The 20,116-nt window shown below is 40.8% G+C and overlaps 1 protein-coding gene across 4 annotated transcripts in view; it reads left to right on the top strand.

Annotated features, from left to right (window-relative positions):
* The first annotated feature begins 2,233 nt into the window (after positions 1-2,233).
* HDAC8 (histone deacetylase 8) overlaps positions 2,234-20,116 on the top strand; it is a 240,392-nt gene continuing 222,509 nt past the window's right edge. For 2 of the 4 annotated variants that reach the window (XM_045839416.1, XM_045839417.1), the window contains exons 1-4: positions 2,234-2,604; positions 3,123-3,175; positions 5,733-5,863; positions 7,854-7,995. In XM_045839416.1, the coding sequence (XP_045695372.1) occupies positions 2,380-2,604; positions 3,123-3,175; positions 5,733-5,863; positions 7,854-7,995 (551 nt within the window). In that variant the 5' untranslated portion in view covers positions 2,234-2,379. Of the gene's footprint in view, positions 2,605-3,122; positions 3,176-5,732; positions 5,864-7,853; positions 7,996-9,000; positions 10,881-20,116 lie in introns of those variants that run through there. The other 2 variants (XM_045839419.1, XM_045839418.1) reach the window with 2 other exon arrangements.

Below are 20,116 nucleotides of genomic sequence, written 5' to 3'. Positions count from 1 at the left end.
TTGAAATCATCATGACTTCTTCTCTGGACCATTGTGGCACTCTCCCTGCCTCTAGTCTTTCAATAGCTCATCTTTCCTGCACACCACAGCTGTAGAATTTTTTTTTTAAGATTCCTGTTTAAATGTCTCCTCATTTCCCACAGCCTGTTATCTTTAGCCTGCCATTAAAAACCCTTCATGACCCAGCCCCTTCATCTAAACTAGACTAGAAATATTCTCCTTTTTTATTTTTGCATATGCCATTGATTCCAGTCTTCATGTCCTCCCCTAGCTCCCATCTTCACCGAGTAAAACCCTGTCCATCTGCTAAGACCCCCTCAAATACAACTCAGTAAGAATCCCATTTGTCATTTAAGTACCAGTGATGAAGTACTTGGTGCTTATGTATTAAGTAATTTAAGCACCCTGCATTCATTATCTGATCCTGTGTTGTATATGGATTTTGTGTATTTGTCTCATCTCGATGAGAATGCAAATTCCCTGATAGTCTGAGGAAGTGTGGGGTCACTGTCTTCCACTGGCACCCCCAAAATGGTCTCCAGGCACTGGGTTGCAACCTCCAAGCTCTCCTGGGTATCAGATGAGAGCCGCCCATGCTGCAGCTGATCGGGCAGGAAGCAGCTGATGGCACAGGCCAGGCACTTCTCTTAACCATCTTGAGACGGGAAGAGGTGATGTCCTGGGGTTTTTCAGGATCTGCAAAGACTCTCAGGTGGCCAAACCCCGACCCCGCAAGGTAGGCTGCTTTAAATTTTATTCATTCATTCATTCATTCATTCATTCATTCATTTTTGAGAGAGAGAAACATCGATTTGTTGTACCATTTTTTAAAAAGATTATATTTATTTATTTTTAGAGAGGGAAGGGAGGGAGGGAGGAAGAGAGAGAGAGAGAGAGAGAGAGAGAGAGAGAGAGAGAGAGAGAGAGAGAGAGGGAGAGAGAAACAGAAACATCAATGTGCGGTTGCTGGGGGTCATGGCCTTCAACCCAGGCATGTACCCTGACTGGGAATCAAACCAGCAACAGTTTGGTTTGCAGCCCACACCCAATCCACGGAGCTGTGTCAGCCAGGGCTTGTTGTACCACTTTTTTTAAAAGACTTTTTTTTAGACGGAGAGGAAGGGAGGGAGAAAGAGAGGGAGAGAAACATCAGTGCATGGTTGCTTCTCACGCACCCCCCAGTGGGGACCCAGCTTGACCCAGGCATGTGTCCTGACCTGGAATCCAACTGGCGACCCTTTTGGTTGACAGGCCAGCACTCAATCCACTGAGCCACACCATCAAGGGCTGTTGTTCTACTTTTTTGTGCATCCATTGGTTGATTCTTGTATATGCCCGGATCAATGCTCTAACCAAGTAAGCCACCCAGCCAGGACAACAAGGTAGACTTTGAAGAAGGTAAAGATATTGGGTTGTCTTAGGGGTGTTAGTATGTCAGTTCAGCTTCATGTGAGAGTTGGGTGCTTCAGCATCGGTCAACTCGTATCAGTACATAGGGACTCCTAGGGACTTGGAAATACTGCTAGTAACTCTAAAACTGCTTCAGAATGTTCTCTAATGTGAACCCTCACATGAAACCTAAAATATTCCCCTAGCCTTTCAACAGGTGCAAAAGCAAAGGGAGGAGAGAAAATCTGCAGTCTCCAAATATCACTGAAAGTATCTGCTTACACTTTTAGTACACACGAATTTTCAAGGAGTAATTTGACATCATTGTTTCATTGGAATCTACCAAGCAATTTCCAGAGTACCAGCCAGCCTCTTGGGAAAATGCTATTAGCTTTGCCAGGATAAATTATTGAGATTTTTAAGTCTTACATGAACATGGATAGGTGATGAAAAGCAATGAGGAACAGAGGCACAGAATGTACTGTGTAAACTTTTCAAACCTTTTGTAATAGTATTTTATCCTCCACCCAAAAAAGTCAGATATAGCTGGGTGATGCTCTTGGTGGCCACGTTGTGTCTATCTTTAACTATTTATGTGAGTGTATTTTCAGACTGAAACAATTCACAAGGAGTTGAGGCTTTTTTTTTTTTAGCGCTAAAACTCAAATTCACAGCTATTTTAGTAAGTAGCCCGGGTTCTTCCGCTACAAACCACTTGAAACTACATCTCCCAGCATGCTCTGAAGCTGGTCTGACCTCATCTCAAATGGCCCCGTAGGGCAACAAGGGTGGTTAGTTTTGACAGTGCTTCCATGTGCCATAAAACATCAATCCTAATTGACAGTTATCAGGGATTTAATGTCTGCAGACCTCCCGTTTTTGAGCTGTGGCCACTAAATGAAGGGGTTGTGGACTGGGAAGACCTATGCATTCCTCCAATTGGTTGGGGATCGAGAATAGTGACTCTGGCGATCTCGAGAATAGGAGGGAATGTTGACCAGGGAGCACCGCTGCGGCCGGTTAGAGGAGCAGGAACCGGAGCCCGGGGTTAGTAGTAAAAAAGCCGCATCCGGACGTTGGCTTCGGAACGGCTGGAAGCCGAAGATGAAGGAGCCTGAGGATCCTGCGGACGGTGGGCATTCGCTGCCCCCGGTTTACATCTACAGTCCCGAGTATGTCAGTATATGTGATTCCCTGGCCAAAATCCCCAAACGGGTAAGAGAGGTTGGCATGAAATACCATGGGCTTTTGCGGTGGGGGTGGGGATGGGGTGGGTGGACAAGAGAGCGTTAGGAAGCGAAGAAGATACTGGATTGGGGGAAATGTTCAGCGGTAATTTGGGCAGGTGTACGGGGTGATGGAGGAAGTGTTCCCTTAACAGTTTCTCGGAGCTCCTCGTTTATCAGCGGGGCGCCAACGGACGCAGGTGGGGGCGGACTTGGAGAGGAGGGTAGGGCACTAACGGAAGGCGTCTCTAATGCAGGGGATCACTGAAGTCGAGAAGCCGCGGGAGAAAAGTGGTCCCTATCCTCCCTCAGGCCGGGCAGCTTTCACTCTAAAGATTTAGATACTTTATCTATATTGTCTAAAGTGCCTTGTTACTGTTACGTACAACGAAGGGAGTGGGGCTAAAAGTTCGTTCCTTTGTTTAGGATGATGAAGTCAATGCAATTTCTCTGAATTAAACATTAAGAGACCATTTTCTGCTTTTTTTCCCCCGCTGATGTTTTTAGGCCAGTATGGTACATTCTTTAATCGAAGCATATGCGCTGCATAAGCAAATGAGGTAAGTTATCTTTTAGGAACAAAGCCCCAAACCCAGGTGTTCCTAGCCTTAATATCCTGCTTCACCGTGGGACTAATTAGGGAGTGGTCCTTCTTGGAAAGCTTTTTGTAGTTCACAAGGTTTGTAATTTGCCTGTAACCTAATGAAAGCTCTTGAAGAATTAAGAAAACCTGAAGAGAGTACACGAGGCACTTAAGAGCCCTTTGAAATTAGGACTTTTACTGCTGACAGGGAAAGTATCCTAGGGATACGTGCTTTGTGGAGATTTTGAGATCAGTACATTTGGGTTCAAAAAAAAGGTGTTCAGCGAGGAGGTGTTCTGGTTTGAGTTTTTTCCCCATCTTAAGCCAGATCTGATGATGTGGGTTCAACTTAAGACTTTTAGACACACCATCACCACCACCAAACTTTAATGAGGGAGCCTGGAGACAAGTCAGAAACAAAGAAAACTCCTGTGGCCAGGCACAGAGCTAAGTACTTCTTTAAAAAAAAACAAAAAAGAACTTGCTGTTTGTCATTTTAAGACTACACTGTAACCCTGACACTTGTGGGTTTATTTATGTCATTTTCCAGCCAAATATGTGTCTGTTTACACCTGCTACCGTGGTATGCTTCATTTTTCTCCTACAGGTACCATAATAGGCTTTCAAATTTTATCCTTATTATTAATAATCATGTATTGACTGCCTTCTTTAGGGATGTTTCTCAACCATGTTTTAACTCATTTATTTGATAAACATAAAAACTACATGCCTTCCATGAAATTCATTTAACATTTCAAAAAGTGACTTTAAGACAAACAACAAAGCAAAACAAGGCAAAACTAGCCCTGGCCGCATAGCTCAGTTGGTTAGAGCCAAGGTTGTGGTTTGATCCCCGGTCAGGGGCACATACAAGAATCAACCAATGAATGCGTAAATAGGTGGAACAACAAATTGATGTTTCTCTCTCTCTCTAAAAATATCAATAAAATTTGTTTAAAAACTTGTCAAATTTCCTTGCTTGTTCAGTAGGGAGGCTTTCAGTAAGTATTTGTTAAATAAGAAAGAGGGTTACAAGAAAAGGGAGCTATTAGGGCTGGGAAATATGTTTCAAGAAGCAAAACAAATTTTTTAATGGGCAGATTTGTCGCCTTTGATGTAGGCATGTTTTCTTGAAGGAGCAAGAATCAAGTCCTCTGATCTTGGCTATACATATTTAAATTTTGAGGCTGAGCCTCTCAAGCTGGCCTCTTTGTTGCTGGTAGTATCCTGAAAAGTCATGCTAATTGAGGAGAAACTCTTGGCCCTGTTTCCAATTAGCAAACATAAAATAACACTACTGCCTCTAGGGCGGGGGTAGGGTGAGGCACTTAGGTCATTGCTTTTCTAACTCAAATATGCATATGAATTACCTTGTGAAAAAACACATTTTCATTCAATAGCTCTGAAGCTTTCCCTTTCTAACAAGCTCTCAGGTGTGCCGCTGTCAGCCCGCAGACCACCTTTTGATTGGCTAGGGCAGTGGGGGAGTTAGGAAGAGGAAGTGGGGAATAAATAGGCAGCTAGAAGTTAGAGGTGGTAATTCCTGTTCTTAGCTTAGTACCCTGTATTCTCAAGTCACTCCTGTTTGTCACTTCTTGTGAAAAGCCCAGCTCCAACTCTTTGCCCTTCCTCTCAGAGGCAGATGTGAGGGACCAAACAGAAACTTTTATGTTTTGGCTTGCATTTTTAATCCTTTCTTTAAAGATTTTATGTATTTTTTTTAGAGATGGGGGAAGGGAGGGAGAAAGAAAGGGGAACATCGATGTGTGAGAGAAACTGCGATTGGCTGCCTCTCATGCACCCCTAACTGGGGACCTGGCCCACAACTCACGCACGTGCCCTGACTGAGCATGGAACCACAGACCTTTTGGTTGGCAGGCCAGCACTCAATCCACTGAACCACACCAGCCAGGGCTGTCCTTTAATATTCACAATGATAATTATCCACAAAGCATTTTTTATATGTTCTCATTTAATCTTCACATAAGTTCCATAAGATGTCCCCACTTTACAGATGAGGAGACTAAACAACAGGAGAGTCTTCTTACCTGAGGTTATAGAGCTGGTAAGTACAGAGTTAGGACAGGAATATAGTTCTCTGACTCCAAACTCAAAGTTCACAACAATGCAGCTGCCTGTGAAAGTACAAATATAGTTGAAAGGATTATATGGCGCAATTAGGAAGTGATTCATATCAAAATATCTCAGCCTACTGGTTTGTCATGAAAGTTGTAACTCACAGAGTAATATTGTTTGTCCAATACCTGCTTATTTAACTTAAATATACTGTCTTTTACTACCTATAAACTCAAGGGGAAAATCTATCCCCTCACCCCCATTAATGGAACTGTTACATAGATGTGAAGAACTGAAGAATATATAGTGCAGTGGAAGAAGAGAACATGTTTATTACTTTAGCCACTGGAACCAGAAGCTAGGAGTTGTATTTTCTGCTCGAATTACCGGTTCCTGTGTCTAGCTTCTGACATACTCTGGGTCTGAGTCACGCATTTCTCTTTGTTCTCTGTTATTAGAATAGTTAAGCCCAAAGTGGCCTCCATGGAGGAGATGGCCACCTTCCACACCGATGCCTATCTGCAACATCTCCAGAAGGTCAGCCAAGAAGGAGATGATGATCATCCAGACTCCATAGAATATGGGCTAGGTAAAGTCATTACCGACCAATGGTGGGGGGATACACACCTCCGTCTATAGGTCATAACTAGTTTATCTTTTATAACTCGCATAGTTGTCTTTAATACTTTTTAATTAAGAACTACCAGATTTTTTGGACCATAAGACACACTTAGGTTCTACAGGACGAAAATCGGGGGAAAAATTTGAAGCAAAACATGCGGTAAAATATTTAATAACATAAATAACATAATATTTCACCAATGCAAATGTAAACAGAAGTCAACAGCAACATGAACAACCATTATTCCTTCCAAATTGGGGGGTGGAAAAAAAAGTGCGTCTTATAGCCCAAAAATGTGGTAATGTGTTAACTACAATCTTAATCTCTCAGTTTAGCCACATACATCTCACTTAATAAGTACTTAAATCATACGAATTGAACAGAAATGAATGATGGATTAGATGGAGGAAAATCTTTCAGTTGCTTGGGGCCAATAGCAGTGCCCAGATCAGGCCTGGCTATATGTTTGCTGGTTTAACTGACCTGTTACCTTATAGTTTAACTTGAGTAGAGATGTACACATATGTTCTGGATAGGTTTTCTACTTTATCTTTCATTAAACAGCTGCACTTAAAAAATTAGAAGTGGCCAACAGGATAATTAGAGAAACATCATGATTTAGAAGAACCGGACTGGGAATGGGGCAAGAAACCTGTGTCCCAGGCCTGGTTGTGTGCCACCACAGATAAGACAAACCAGCTCTCAGACCTCAGCTTTTCCATTTGTAGGATGTGAGTAGTTAATCTGGAAGGTTTAGTTTTTCTAGCTTAATACTTTAAAGAATGTTTTCCCCGACACTAGAGATGTTTATCTCTTGTTTGGAGCTGATTTTAGCATAGGGGCTTTTTGGCAGGGTGTGTTGTCATATTTTTAACCTATTCCTCCTAATAGGGTTCTGGACCCAATTACCCCCATACCACCAAGCACTGCTCATGACACCAGCTGGGTGTCCTATAATGCAACTCAATTCTGACACTATCGACCTGGAGATGGCATCAGATTCCTAGATGAAGGGCTCAGGCCCTCAAGAATGCTGTGTACTTCAGATGCTAGTCACAGGCCCAGGTTGTTACCTTGCGCTTCTGAGCCCCTCCTTGATTTGATTAACTTGCTAGAATGTCTCACAGAACTCAGGGAACCCATTTACTCTCTAGATTACCCATTCATTATACAGCTGACCCTTAAACAACACAGGTTTAAACTGCACAGGTCCACTACTATGTGGATGTTTTTTTCTCTTCCTTATCATTTTCTTTAGCTTATTTTATTGTAAGAAGACTGTACATATATATACAAAGTGTGCATTAATTGACTATGTTATTGACAAGGTTTCTGGTCAACAGTAGTCTATTGGTAGTTTAGTTTGGGGGGGGGAGTCAGAAGTTAATATATGAAGATTCGACTGCACAGGATGGTTGGCCCTGCAGAACCCCTGTGTTGTTCAAGAGTCAACTGTAAAAGGAACAGCCAGGTGGAATAGGTGCACAGAGGAAGGTATGGGGAAAGGATGCACACTTTTGTGCTCTCTCCAAGCTCAAGACTCTCCCCAGACCTCCATGTGTTCATCAACCTGGAAGCTGTCTGAACCCTCTCCTATAGAGTTTTTATGGAGACTTTATTCCATAGGCATGGTTGATTAAATCATTGACCAGTTGGTGACTGAACTAAATCTCCAGCTCCTCTTCTCTCACTAAAGGTGAGACTGAAAGTTCCAACTCTCTAAAAACACTGCTCCACTGGTAACCATCACTGGTCCTTAGGTGTGGTCCTCTTGTCATCTCCTTAACTTAACAAAGACACCTTTATGCTCTCTTCACTTAGGAAATTCCAAGAGTTTTAGGAGCTCTATGCCAGAAATGGGTGCAAAGACCAAATAGGTACTTATTTAAATCACAATATCACACTTCCTATCTCTTCAACCCATTTTTTAACAAGTTCTTTTGATGTTTGCCCAAAGGTTATGACTGCCCAGCCACCGAAGGGATATTTGACTATGCAGCAGCTGTGGGAGGGGCTACAATCACAGCTGCCCAATGCCTGATTGATGGAATGTGCAAAGTAGCAATTAACTGGTCCGGAGGGTGGCACCATGCAAAAAAGTAAGAAAATGACCTTTCTGCTTTTGGTGTTTTTCCTTGAGTCAGTTCCTCGGTTATGTAAACTCTTACGCTTACTGTGTTGGTGTGTATTGAGAGACTTGTGTATATATTAGCACTTTACTAGGCATTCTGAAAAGATGCAAATGAAACAGAAGATGACATAATATAGTGGAAAGCTAACTATTGAAAGTCAGGACCCTGGGCTTTTTCTGCAACCTCTGATTACTGACTAGGGCAGATTAACCTCTTTGGGTCTCAGTTTCTTTATCAGGAAAATGGGCAGGGCAAAGGATATAATCTCAGAATTCCTTTCCATGGTTCTGGAAATCCCTGTCTTCCAGGGATTTATATTCTAGAAATAATAAAGAAACTAGAATAATCAGGGAGCAACATCAGTTTGGTTATCAACTGAATATACATATAAGCTGAAGAGATTTAGCAACAGGGAGAAATTAATCATGGGAGTCTTGGAAAAGGTGCATCTTAGAACTAGGTCCTGCAAGAAGTGATAACCAGATTTTCAAATAGATGAATAATTAATGACAATCGATTTAGAACAGAAGGCGGAAGGATCAAAAAGGAGGCTTATGCTGCGAGAGTTAGGTGTCCCTTTAAGCACAAACAGTTTGTGCAACAGCCATTCTTAGGTGCTTCTTGGTGTTAAAGGAAAAGCAAGTGTTTTTCATGTTAATCTATCAGACAGCTCTACTCTGTATCTGACAAGGACCGCTGGGCCTTATTCAGCACTTGGCATCTTGCTTGATCTATCTGTAGTGCTTAATACATGTTGGAGAAGAATTTTTAAGACTCTGAATTAATCAGTGTCCTACTGTATCATTCACACACCAGTTGTTCATACTCTATGGCTCATGGCCTTGCTACTCTCCAGTGTCCTTCAGTCTGGAGAAAACAGCACTTTGTTTTTCTCAGAATAAAATGTTGTGCACAATTTCACCATATGTGGGTTAAGGTAATAACATGGAATTCTTTTCTTCAAATCGACAGATTTCATAACCAAGGAAGGCCTTGAGAAAGTTTACTACTAAAACCTACTGAGGTGATGAAGGAAAGAGAACCAGTGGTTAGCAATAAGTCTTCCATGTCCTTAAAAACAAAGAGAAACAACCTGCCTTTTGTTAGCTTCTGCTCTATTAAAAAAATATTTCGGCAATTCCAAAGAGAGGGGAAAAAAAAGACCTCTCCTTTAAGCTACATTTAAAGGGGAAAAGACCAACGTTCCCTGAACCAAAGACTTCTCTGCCTCTTGTGCTTAGTGCACTGAGAATAATAGTGTGGTTTCATGGACAATGCCTGGTCCTGGGAGTCAGATCTAGTTTGAATATGGCACTTGAAAGACCTTATGTATTTACTTATTTTTAACATATTTTAATGCTTCTAATTTACGAGAATAACTTAATGCTACATCAGAAATTGATTCATCAATACTGAAGCTGGAAAACATAAGCAAGAAAGATCACCATTTTACTAGGACTACACAATATAGCACAGTAGTAGGCACCATGATTCTAGAACAAAAACAAGAATGCAAAAGTGGTATAATGAGGGGCTTCTGTATGTAAGCCTACTACAGCCTGGGTCAGTTTCCAGGGGAATACTCAGCTACCTGATACTTCTTATCACTGTTTTGCTGCCAAGAGAAGTGCACTCTATATCTTAAGCCAATCATGGCTGCTTCTGGGCTGTGTATAGGTGTGGGCATACCCACACACCATTGTTGTAACTATTCCAGACAGCTTTCAGCTGATTGTACTACAAAACAGACATACCTGTGGTAAAAATAAGACTTACAGGGAGTTTCTTGGGATTGCCCCAATTCAGAGTGTTTTTTATACATCTAGAACCTCTCTGCAGATGGACTACAGGCGTTTAGCCCACAAACTGACATCTAACTAGCATTTATCTATTCTAACCACAGTATTTCCCCATCCCATGATACATGTATAGATTCATATGTGCCTTTTATTCATTCAGCATGTGTTAATTAAGAACATACTATATGTCATGTATATGTTTATCATCACTGATAAGCAGAGGTATATAAATTGAAATGTGGTATATTCTTTCACCTAATAATTTTGGGGGGAAAAATCTTCAAAATATCCCAGCAGGATTATAGTGAAATTGACACATTCTTTTTGAAAACTCTAGAAATAAGAGTTAAAAGTGGGTAAAATGTTCCTACCTCTTGACCCAGTAATATTATTCTTAGCAATCCGTTCTAATGAAATAAACCAATTCTGCCCTCAACAAATTCATATCACAGAGGCAAGACAGCAAATAATTAGATTTCAAAGCTAAAGAAGAATGATTTTCAAAGAAAATTTTGCAAAAGATTAATGAGGGACTAATGCTTTTATATATTAAACATATAAAACTAGAAAAATGAAAACACTGGTACCATGGGTATAAAGTGTGACAGGTGATATTATAGTAAATTCCTCAAAGAGACAGTTATATATGAGAATTCAATCTATTATAAAGCATGTGTTGCAAGTGAATGGGAGTGGAAAGGATTGTTCAGTAAATGATGTTGTGACAGCCTGTAGCATTTATACTCTCATCTCCTGTAATAAACTAAAATAAGTGGCAGCTGGATTGAAGAGTTAAATATAAAAAAGCAATTTTTAAAAAACTAGGAGGAATGAATATTTATCAAGCTTCTGAAGGGGAATAGTTTTCTAACCTCAGGAAATAATGCCAAAAAAAAAACCCCTGCATAAAGGATAAGATCAACTATTTGACTTATATAAAATTTTTAAAACCAGCCCTGGCTGATGCAGCTCAGTGGTTGAGTTACAGGCTGCAAACCGAAGGGTCACAGGTTCTATTCCCAGTCAGGGCACATGCCTGGGCTACAGGCCAGGTCCCTGATGGGGGGAGCATGAGAGGCAACCACACATCGATGTGTCTCTCCCTCTCTTTCTCCCTCCCTTCCCCTCTCTCTAAAAATAAATAAATAAAATCTATAAAAATTTTTTAAACCAAAACAACTTAAAATTGTTGTGACCATTTTAAAAATAAAGTCTAAACACATGCAGAAAAGGCATATTTGACACAAATATGGTGAAGTGTGATAAGTTTGTATTTTCTAAGGTATTCATATAGCATGATGTATAGGAAGAAATATGGGCAAAGAATATGAATAGACAATTTACAGAGGAGTTTAAGTACAACTGGAAAACGCAGGACAGTGTTCATCACTACTAATGAAAGAAATGTAAATTTAAACAACCAGGTAGACACTCTTTAAGCCTGTATTTAACAGAATTAAAAAAAAATGACACTCATTTTGCTAGTAATAGTGTGGTTTGGTTCAACCCTTAAGAAAGCAATTTGGAAGCCAGCATGTATTAATACCCTCTTATGTAGTAAAGCCTACTCCTGAGAATGTTTCCTAAGAAAATAATTAAAAGTATAGAAAAAAACTATTTGTATGAAGCTGTTTATCTGTGTTATTTATTTCAAAAAAGAAGTAACACAAATGTCTAGCAATAAGGAAATGGTGAATCCTCTCCATGGAATATTATGCTATGCTATTATTTTAAATGATGATTATGAAGACTGTATGGCATTTCAGCAAAATACTTATGTGCTAATGACAAAGCAGGTTTTAAAATTGTATGCAACCCTGCCTGGTGTGGCTCAGTGGATTGAGTGCCAGCCTGGGAACCAAAGGGCCGCCAGTTCAATTCCCAGTCAGGGCACATAGTTGGGTTGCCAGCCAGGTCTCCAGTAGGGGGCACACAAGAAGCAACTATACATTGATGTTTCTCTCCTCTTTCTCCTTTCCTTCCCCTCTCTAAAAAAATTAAATAAATAAAATCTTTTTAAAAATAAAGAAAAATAAATAAAATTGTATGCACACTGTGATTACAACTGTGTAAAACACATACCTAGGGGGAAAAATCTAGAGGAAATGATAATAATGGTTATGTTAGGGTAGCAGAATTATTGATGACTTTCTTTAAAAAATGTGTTTTTCTAGTTTTTAAATTTTCTGTGATGAGATTTTGTTACTTTTGCAGCTGAAATTTTACCAAAATAAAAAGAGGTAAAAAATAGTTACAGAAAATATAACAGATGGTTAAAGTGTTTATTCTAATTGCTTTTTGAGAACACAAATATGCAGATAAATGGGCAGAAGACATGAACAGACAATTCACAAGAGGAAATAAATAGTAAACAAACATGAACAAATACTTAGTATTACTAACAATTAAAGGAAGTGAAATTGAAACATCATATATACATGTATATATTTTCCTCCTACCAAATTTGAGCCAAAGGAAGAAAGATCTTTAACTTATAACATCTATTACTTTTGATAATCTATTCTAAGGAAATAAACCAATCCAAAATATGGAAAAACTGTGTATATGAAGATGGTAAGTTCTCTCTCACTTAAAAAAGCCAAAAAAGGAAGGGAGACCTAAATATTCAGCAGCAGAATGGTTAGGTAGTAGTATACTGCAACATATCTATTTGTTGGGTTATTATATAACCATTAAAAATGGTGGTTAGGGCAACTGCATAACAAGAAAAAATGCATATCATATAATATTGACTTTGCTTTAACACCATACATTCACTTTGAGGAGAGTCATGTAAAATATATGCATATGAAAAAATCTTAGAAGCAAAAGCGGTTGACCTCTGATCAAGACAGAGGTTGGGGTGCAGATCTCCTGCACCATCCAAACAGCACATCATAAGTACAGTGGGCCCTTTGCCCCTGTGGATGCCCAACTGTAGAGTTGAACCTTGAACAACACAGGTTTGAACTGAAAAAAGATCATGTGTAAGTGGACTGGTGCAGTTCAAATCCATGTTGGAGGGTCAACTGTACAACAAAATGATGCCAGTGACTCTAGGAGGATACATGTGTGTGTGTATATATATATATATATATACACACTCACACACATACATATACATGTATGGTTTTTCTATTCCCCCTACTTTTTCTATACATTCTCTAAATGTGATTATATTATTTTTTATCAATAAACTTTTTATAATAAAGACTGCTTGGAACACGTTGTAAAGCAACTACAATACAGACACAATATGGTCAGTGTGTGCTAGTTATGCACAAAGTAGTGGGTTGTACAGAAAAGGGAGAAGGAATCTGTCTTCCCATTGGTGGGGAAGAACAATTCCAAGCAGAGGGAATAATAAAAGCATGGCAGGAGGAAATTATGGGGCATTTGAAGAACTACAAGTTCAAATGTGGCCTGAACATAAAAAAAAATAGAGCAAAACAGATTATAAAGGTTTTGTAAATCATGCTGAGGGATGGATTTTTTTCCCCTGAGGCCGGCAGGGGTTTACTGGAGAATTTCAGCATGCATGGCAATGTGCTAATTGAATCAAAAGGAACTGAGACTAAAGGCAGAGAAGGCTATTGTAATTATTCATTTAACAAACATTTATTATGCTCCTGCTGTATGCTAGGTGATATGGAAACACAGAGGTCTGTTGTTTGAGGACAGTTGGTACCAGACAAAAAGGCCTCTTAGTGAATCCATTTAAAAGGGGAACTAGCTCTGGCTGGTGTGGCTCAGTGGATTGAGTGCTAGCCTTCAAAACAAAGTGTCACCAGTTTGATTTCTGGTCAGGACACATGCCTGGGTTGCAGACCAACTCCCCAGTAGGGGGCGTGCAAGAGGCAACTACACATTAATGTTTCCCTCTCTTTCTCCCTCCCTTTCCCTCGGTCTAAAATACATAAATAAAATCTTTAAAAGGGGGGGGACTAAAATTTTAAAGTACTGGAGGGGATGGAGCTTGATAGTATTCTAACTTGAATAACTAAAAGCTATTAAATATGTTTATTTAGTCTCTTTTCATAAATTTGAATGCTACAACAAACCATGTATCAAGAATTGATTGTTTTTGTTTTGGGCTTAATTTTTCTAACAAAATTGCATGATTTTTCAAGATGGTACATTTCAGTTCCTGGGAGACTAGGAGCATGATCATTTAGAGGGTTGATTTTGCCAAAATATTCAAGGGCTTCATCATTTTTCCCGAGGGTTCTTAATTACTTGGTATTCAAATCACTCTTTTGAATCACTTTTAAAATGATTATCCTTATTTATTTTTCTCCTCTTCAGTTGTAACCTGGTGTACCAGATCCTTGTTATCAGTTCTGTCTGCTGACTTCATGATATCCTGCATCTTTTTATAAGATTTGTAATTTCACTTTGTGATAGAGATACACCCAATTGCTTGCTGATGTATCTGACAATGCATGAGAAACAAAATGATTGAATAGATAGACGAATGGGGATAAGTGGTACAAATTAAAGGAGTAGGTTGTTTGAATGGGGACTGATACAAGTTGGCAATTCATTAGCAAATGCTTTATGCTATGACAGCTTTGTATCCCTAGGAAACCTCAAAACCTTAGTACTGCTGGGGCTAAGATAATAAATTCTCGGTAAGGAGAACTCTCTGCATCAGCAAAGGTCTAGTGCAGTGGTTTTCAAACTAAGGGTTGCAACTCATTAGTGGAACAATATATCAATTTAGTGGGCTGCAATCAGCATTTCTGGATATCAAGGTATATTTCATGAGACTTGTTCCAGTGTATGTGTATGTATTTGTGTGTACTAGGTCGTGATGTCCGTGTCAAGCCACTGTAGAGTGGAATGACTAACTTTAAAGTAAGACCTAAGTGCAAAGCTAGGCTGCACCACTTAATGTTGCGTAGTTAACCCTGGGATTATTCCAGGAACAGCGTGTGCAGAGGCACAGAGGTGTGAAAGCTGAGGAAACTTGTAAGTCTGTAATTAAAGCTGGGACAAGAGCTCCTACAGGCAAGTGGCTGGAGGTAAGGTGGGAGAGGTATGAAGTGTGCTTGTATGCCAAGCCACATTGCTTGGACTTGGTCCTTCAAGTCAGTGGTTCTTGATCTATTTTGGTCAAGGATGATTCTGAAAATCTAATGAAAGCTTTATATACTGTCCATAGAAAAAAGTATATACACAAATGTTCCCTTATAATTTCAGAAAGTTTAAGGACCTGCTAAAGCCCATGTATGGATCCCTGGTTAAGAACCTTGGCTTTAGACAGTGAAGAATCGCTGAAGGAATTTTTAGCCAGGGGGAGGTAACATGAGCAGATTTGCATTTTAGGAATAGTTGGCGAATAAATTGTGGTGGTTGGGGGGTATGCTGACAAAGAAATCTGTTACTTGAGAGCAGTGATGAACACAGGAAAGGGAATAAATTCAAGAGCCATCAATACCTGGAAGAGATAAAAATGGTAACAAATTTGGTATAATTGGTAAGGAAGGGGTGATCTAGGTTTCTTGTGTAGATGACTGAGTACATTGAGAGAAGAGTGAGGAATAAGAACTGATGTCCTTACGGAACATCTACTTAAAGGTGTCTGTTAGAAAGCTGGCAGTAGGGTCCAGCCCAAGGCTCTGAACCTTTAATGTACATGTGCAATACTTGAGATCTTGTTAAAATGCAGATTCTGGTTCAGGAGGTCCAGGATAGAACCTAAAAACCTGCATTTTTTCTTGGTTTTAGAAGGAGAGAGAAACATTACTGGCCTCCCATGCGCAACCCAAGCAGGGATCAAACCCACAACCTCTTGGTGCATGGGATGATGCTCCAACCAACTGAGCCACCTGGCCAAGGCAAAAATCTGCATTTTCTAAAAAACTCCCAGGTGACACTAGATGCTGCCAGTCTGTGGGCTATCCTTGGTCTAGCAAGAGGCTAGATAGAGCCCAGGAAAATCATCTTCACTGAAAACACAGGTTTGGGAGTCAATAGCATGATAGGTGGTCATTAAAACTAAGGAAATAGGTAAAATCACCTGGAAAGCCTGGATATATATAGGAAAACAGGAAGGTAGAAACAAGTCCTGAGCCCTGTGGAATGCCAGTATTTACAGAGCACGTGAAAGAAGAAGGGCCTACAAAGGAGTCTTGAAAAGAGATGGGCAGAATCGGTCAAGACTTAGCACAGAAACCAAAGTGAACCTCCGGACCAGTTTGGATAGTAGCATCTGCCACTGCAGGGCATGCATTCTCAATGGGGCCAGTATTGCCCTCAAGGGAGCAAAAACTGATTTTTTTTCTAGGAGCTGGATTGGTTAGATGTTACATGATTTATGGTCCTTCCCCAAAGGGCCACTGTAATAGAAACAGATGTGTAGTATATCTGTGATATTAAAATTCCATGGAGGGCTCAATTAGGAAAAGGCATCTAAAACCTCCTTGGGCAGGGGAGCAATAATGAAAAACATGGTTGAGAAACTGAGCTGTAGAGAAGTTAAGATTTATCAGTCGGGAGGTTATAATGAAGAAGACTTCAAAGAATGGAAAGGAGTGTTCCAGGGAAACAAGGAGGTAAAGGGTATTTCAGAAGACCTCAGCCCCCCCCCCCCCCTTGCAAAAGCAGAGCGATGTAAAATAGCTTGGCAGATTTGGGAGACTACATGCAATCCAGTATTGCTGGAGGGTTAAGGTACAAAGTGGGCAAATGGCAGATGAGGGAGGAAAGTAAGAAATGGGTCGTGAAGGGCTTTGGGTATATAGGCATCGTCCAATTGAAAAATGCACATTTCCAGGTCTCAGAGATCTTGATGAAGTAGGTTTGGAGTGGTGTGTCAGAACCCTCACTTGCCAACTCCAGGGCGTGATTCTGATGTACGTATGCAGAAACTCTGCAGTAGGAAGTGGGAGGGGGGCACTGAAAATTATGTGAGCAAGTGAAATGGTTAGGTTCATGTTTTAGGAAAATAACTCTCACTGCAGTTATAGAGGATGGATTGGAGGAGGTGTAGGCTGGAGGGAGAGACATCGAATAGGTTATCAGCAGTCCTGCTGACAAGTGATGTGGACCTGAACTAAAGCAGGGCAGTGAGATCGGAGGATGGAGAACGGTGAAGGCTGATTTGAGACAGCTTTAAGAGATAAAGTCAGGTATTAATGATTCAGTGGATACGGGAGGAGATGAAAGATGAAAAAGACCAGTCAAAACTTTCTGCCTTGCTTGAGCAGAGTCCCAAACAAGACAGGAATTAATAATAAGTTAACATGTTGAACTACTGCTAGATGCTACTTTACATGCATTTTCTCATATTTTCTACCATGAAGAAGCAGATACTGTTAATTATCTGGCTTTTGCACACGGGAGTACAGAGAGATTAAACACCTTGCTCAAGCTTAGTAAGTGACCGCATTGAGATTGAAATCGAGGCGGTCTGATTTTTCAACCTGTGTAGTTAATCCCTGTATTACACCACCTCGATAAACATAATTAGGTGGTGCTGTGCAGCAGAGGTAAATGCTCAGGGAAATTGGAGACTCAGACTTGGAACTGGATATTGGAAGCTGAAACTAGAAACAGATGTATTGCCAGTACATAAAGTGGTGGCGCAAACCATGAAAATGGATCAGATTACTTATAGGGGCAAGTCGGAGAGGAAGGAGAAAAAGAAAGCAGAGCCTAGAACTTCAGGAAATACTAACTTGTTATGGGAAGGTATAAAAAGAGGCCCCAGTGAATTCAGCTGAAAAGCAAAAATCAGGGCCAGCCAGAAAATCAAAATAGAAAGAGACCATGGAATTTTAAGGGTACAGAGGAGGTTAAAGAAGAAAACTCTCAACAGTGTTACATGCTGTAGAGGGGTCAGTCCAGAGAGATTCTCCAGTGTCAGTCATATTTGGCAATTAATGTAGTCATCAATGACCTTGGTAAGAGAACTTTTTGGAGAATCAAGGGAATACAAACTGTTGTGGGGTGAGTAGGAACTAAGGGAATGGACAGGAGAGGAACGTTCACCTGCCCAAAAGTTTGAATGCAAAAGAAAGGAGAGGGGAATGGCTGAGAGAAAATGAGGGTTGAGGGGTGACTTTGGGGGTTTGTTCTGTTTTAAGAGATTTAAGAACATGTAAAGGCTAAAAGGGAAATATTGAAAATGTGAGAAAAATAAAAAATGGAACAAAGTCACAAAGGAGGCAGGAGAGGATGGGTTGAGTGGCTTTCGAGGAGGAGAACCACGTCTTCTGAAGCCAGACCAAAAGAAGTCAAGGAAGTATAACAGAGAAGTATGTGAACTGCCTGCCGATGGCCTCTACCTCCTCTCTGAAATGACTCTTGCCCTCTTTTAGCACGGGCTCACAGGCCTCTTGGAATCCTTTGGTTCCGCTGATTGTAGTCAGTCTCCTAGGAAGTCACCTCGTCTATTCCAGATTCCCTTAAATGGGACTCAAACCGTATCCATGTAAAACATGTACTAGAAGATATTAAAACCCACCACAGGACAGTGACTTCTAACCTTTGGAATTTGTCAGTTCACATCTCATTTGTCCACTTTGGCTATTCCTCATCCTTGCCTCCTCTGTCTCTTATCCTGTTTGACTCTGCCTACAGCTCCCAATATTCCTTTATCTCACTCTGATAATCCATTAAGACCTGCCTCTCTCATTCATCCTCTTGTGCTACGGCATGTCAGCCTTCTACCTGGCAACACAGTATCTACATCAGCTGGGTGCCCCTGGTCCTGCTTCCCTGTTAGGAGAGGGAGAGATTATTGTCCTAGAATGTTGTTGGTTTCACGTACTTCCACCTGGGGGCAGTATTTGGTAAAGCCATGAAACTCTGCCTTGTGTCCTTGGCAAGCTCTATGAAAAGAATGTAACTCTGAGCTACTCTAACCCACCTACGGATTAGGATGAAAGCTTCTTGAGCTGCATTCTCAAGAGTTCCAATTCCTTATGCATAGATACAGTGAATATCACTAGTTGCATTTCAGTTCCAGTTCCCCAGAGGGCTGTGGGTGCAGAATAGATTGTTAACCAAGCAGCCAGACCCCCTTCTCTAGTGGCATGCTCCCCGCCTCCCAGCCTCTTTAGACAAATAGATACTTGCATGAAAATGGAGGACTGGATTCAATGTCAGCCACGTTGCGTCACTACTAAGGCAGACCCCTCCTTCAACCACGGATGGCATGTCCATGTCACTTTGCACTCATACCAGTTCCATGCCGGCACCTGCAGTCCAATACGTCAGCAGACAAAATAGTCAAGCCTTTACCTTAGTAGCTCAGATCATTCTGTCAGTACGTGTCCAACCCATAATGTACCAGGCCTTCCATCAGAAAACTGCCCAACCAGCCAGCAAATTAGGAGCAAGCTCAGACATACTTTGTCCCTATGGCACCCCCACCCCTAGCCTCTAGGAGATGAGATGTGTTCCAATAGAACCAAGGAAGACAGTATATCACAGTGGTTCAGTGTTGCACACAGAATCCCAGTTCCCTCAATTACTAGTTATTAAAAAAAAACTCTCTCATTTGTAAATTGAAGATGATAATAGTACCTACACAGACTTATAAGGAATAAATCTGAGAATTGCATTAAAGGGCTTAGTAAAGAGCCTAGCATATAATACGTGTTTGATACAAGACTTTTATCATTTATTTATAATTTATTATATCTAGATTGTGTTACACTACAGGGGTCTTAGGTAGCTTCTCAGATAAGTCCCGGGTTCAGCAGGTCCCATAGCCTGTGCAGCTGAAGTTGGCCCTGGTACTGCTCGTCACCCACTGCACTGACCTTACACTTCTGCTTTGCCAATAAGCTGCTCCTGGCTGAAAGTAGACTAGTCACTGTTGCCCTCAAGACTCATACCCTTTGCTTTGTCAGAGTTGCACTGCCAGCATTCCCTGCACCCCTGCGCCTTATAAACATCACATAGAATTTCCTGTCCAGCCCACCCCTCACACTGCTGGGTCCAATCCATACCTGCAAGGCAAATGGGGATACTCCTTACCAAGAGACAGAGGGATCACCCCTAACTGGCAAGGGTGACTGTGGTAGTGCCAACACCAGGAGTCTCATCACTAAAGGAGTGGATGCTCTCTGACTCTAGAATCAAGGCCCTCTCTAAAGTAAAACTGTGGACAGCAGCTTGCAGCTGGTTTCATCACATCCTTCATCTCTTCCACATTGGCCTTGTGACTGTTTTGGAAAATAAAAAGCAGGGAGTTCTTGTCAAGATAATTCCATCCTCACTATACAAAATCACTAATATAATCACTATACAAAATCTTTTCTGTAAACCTGCAACCT

Source organism: Phyllostomus hastatus, unplaced genomic scaffold, assembly GCF_019186645.2.
Source record: "Phyllostomus hastatus isolate PE091 unplaced genomic scaffold, TTU_PhHast_1.1 phas_contig_30, whole genome shotgun sequence".
NCBI lineage: Eukaryota > Metazoa > Chordata > Mammalia > Chiroptera > Phyllostomidae > Phyllostomus > Phyllostomus hastatus.
The sequence above is the reverse complement of the archived record's forward strand: the minus strand, read 5'-3'. Positions and strand labels throughout refer to the sequence as shown.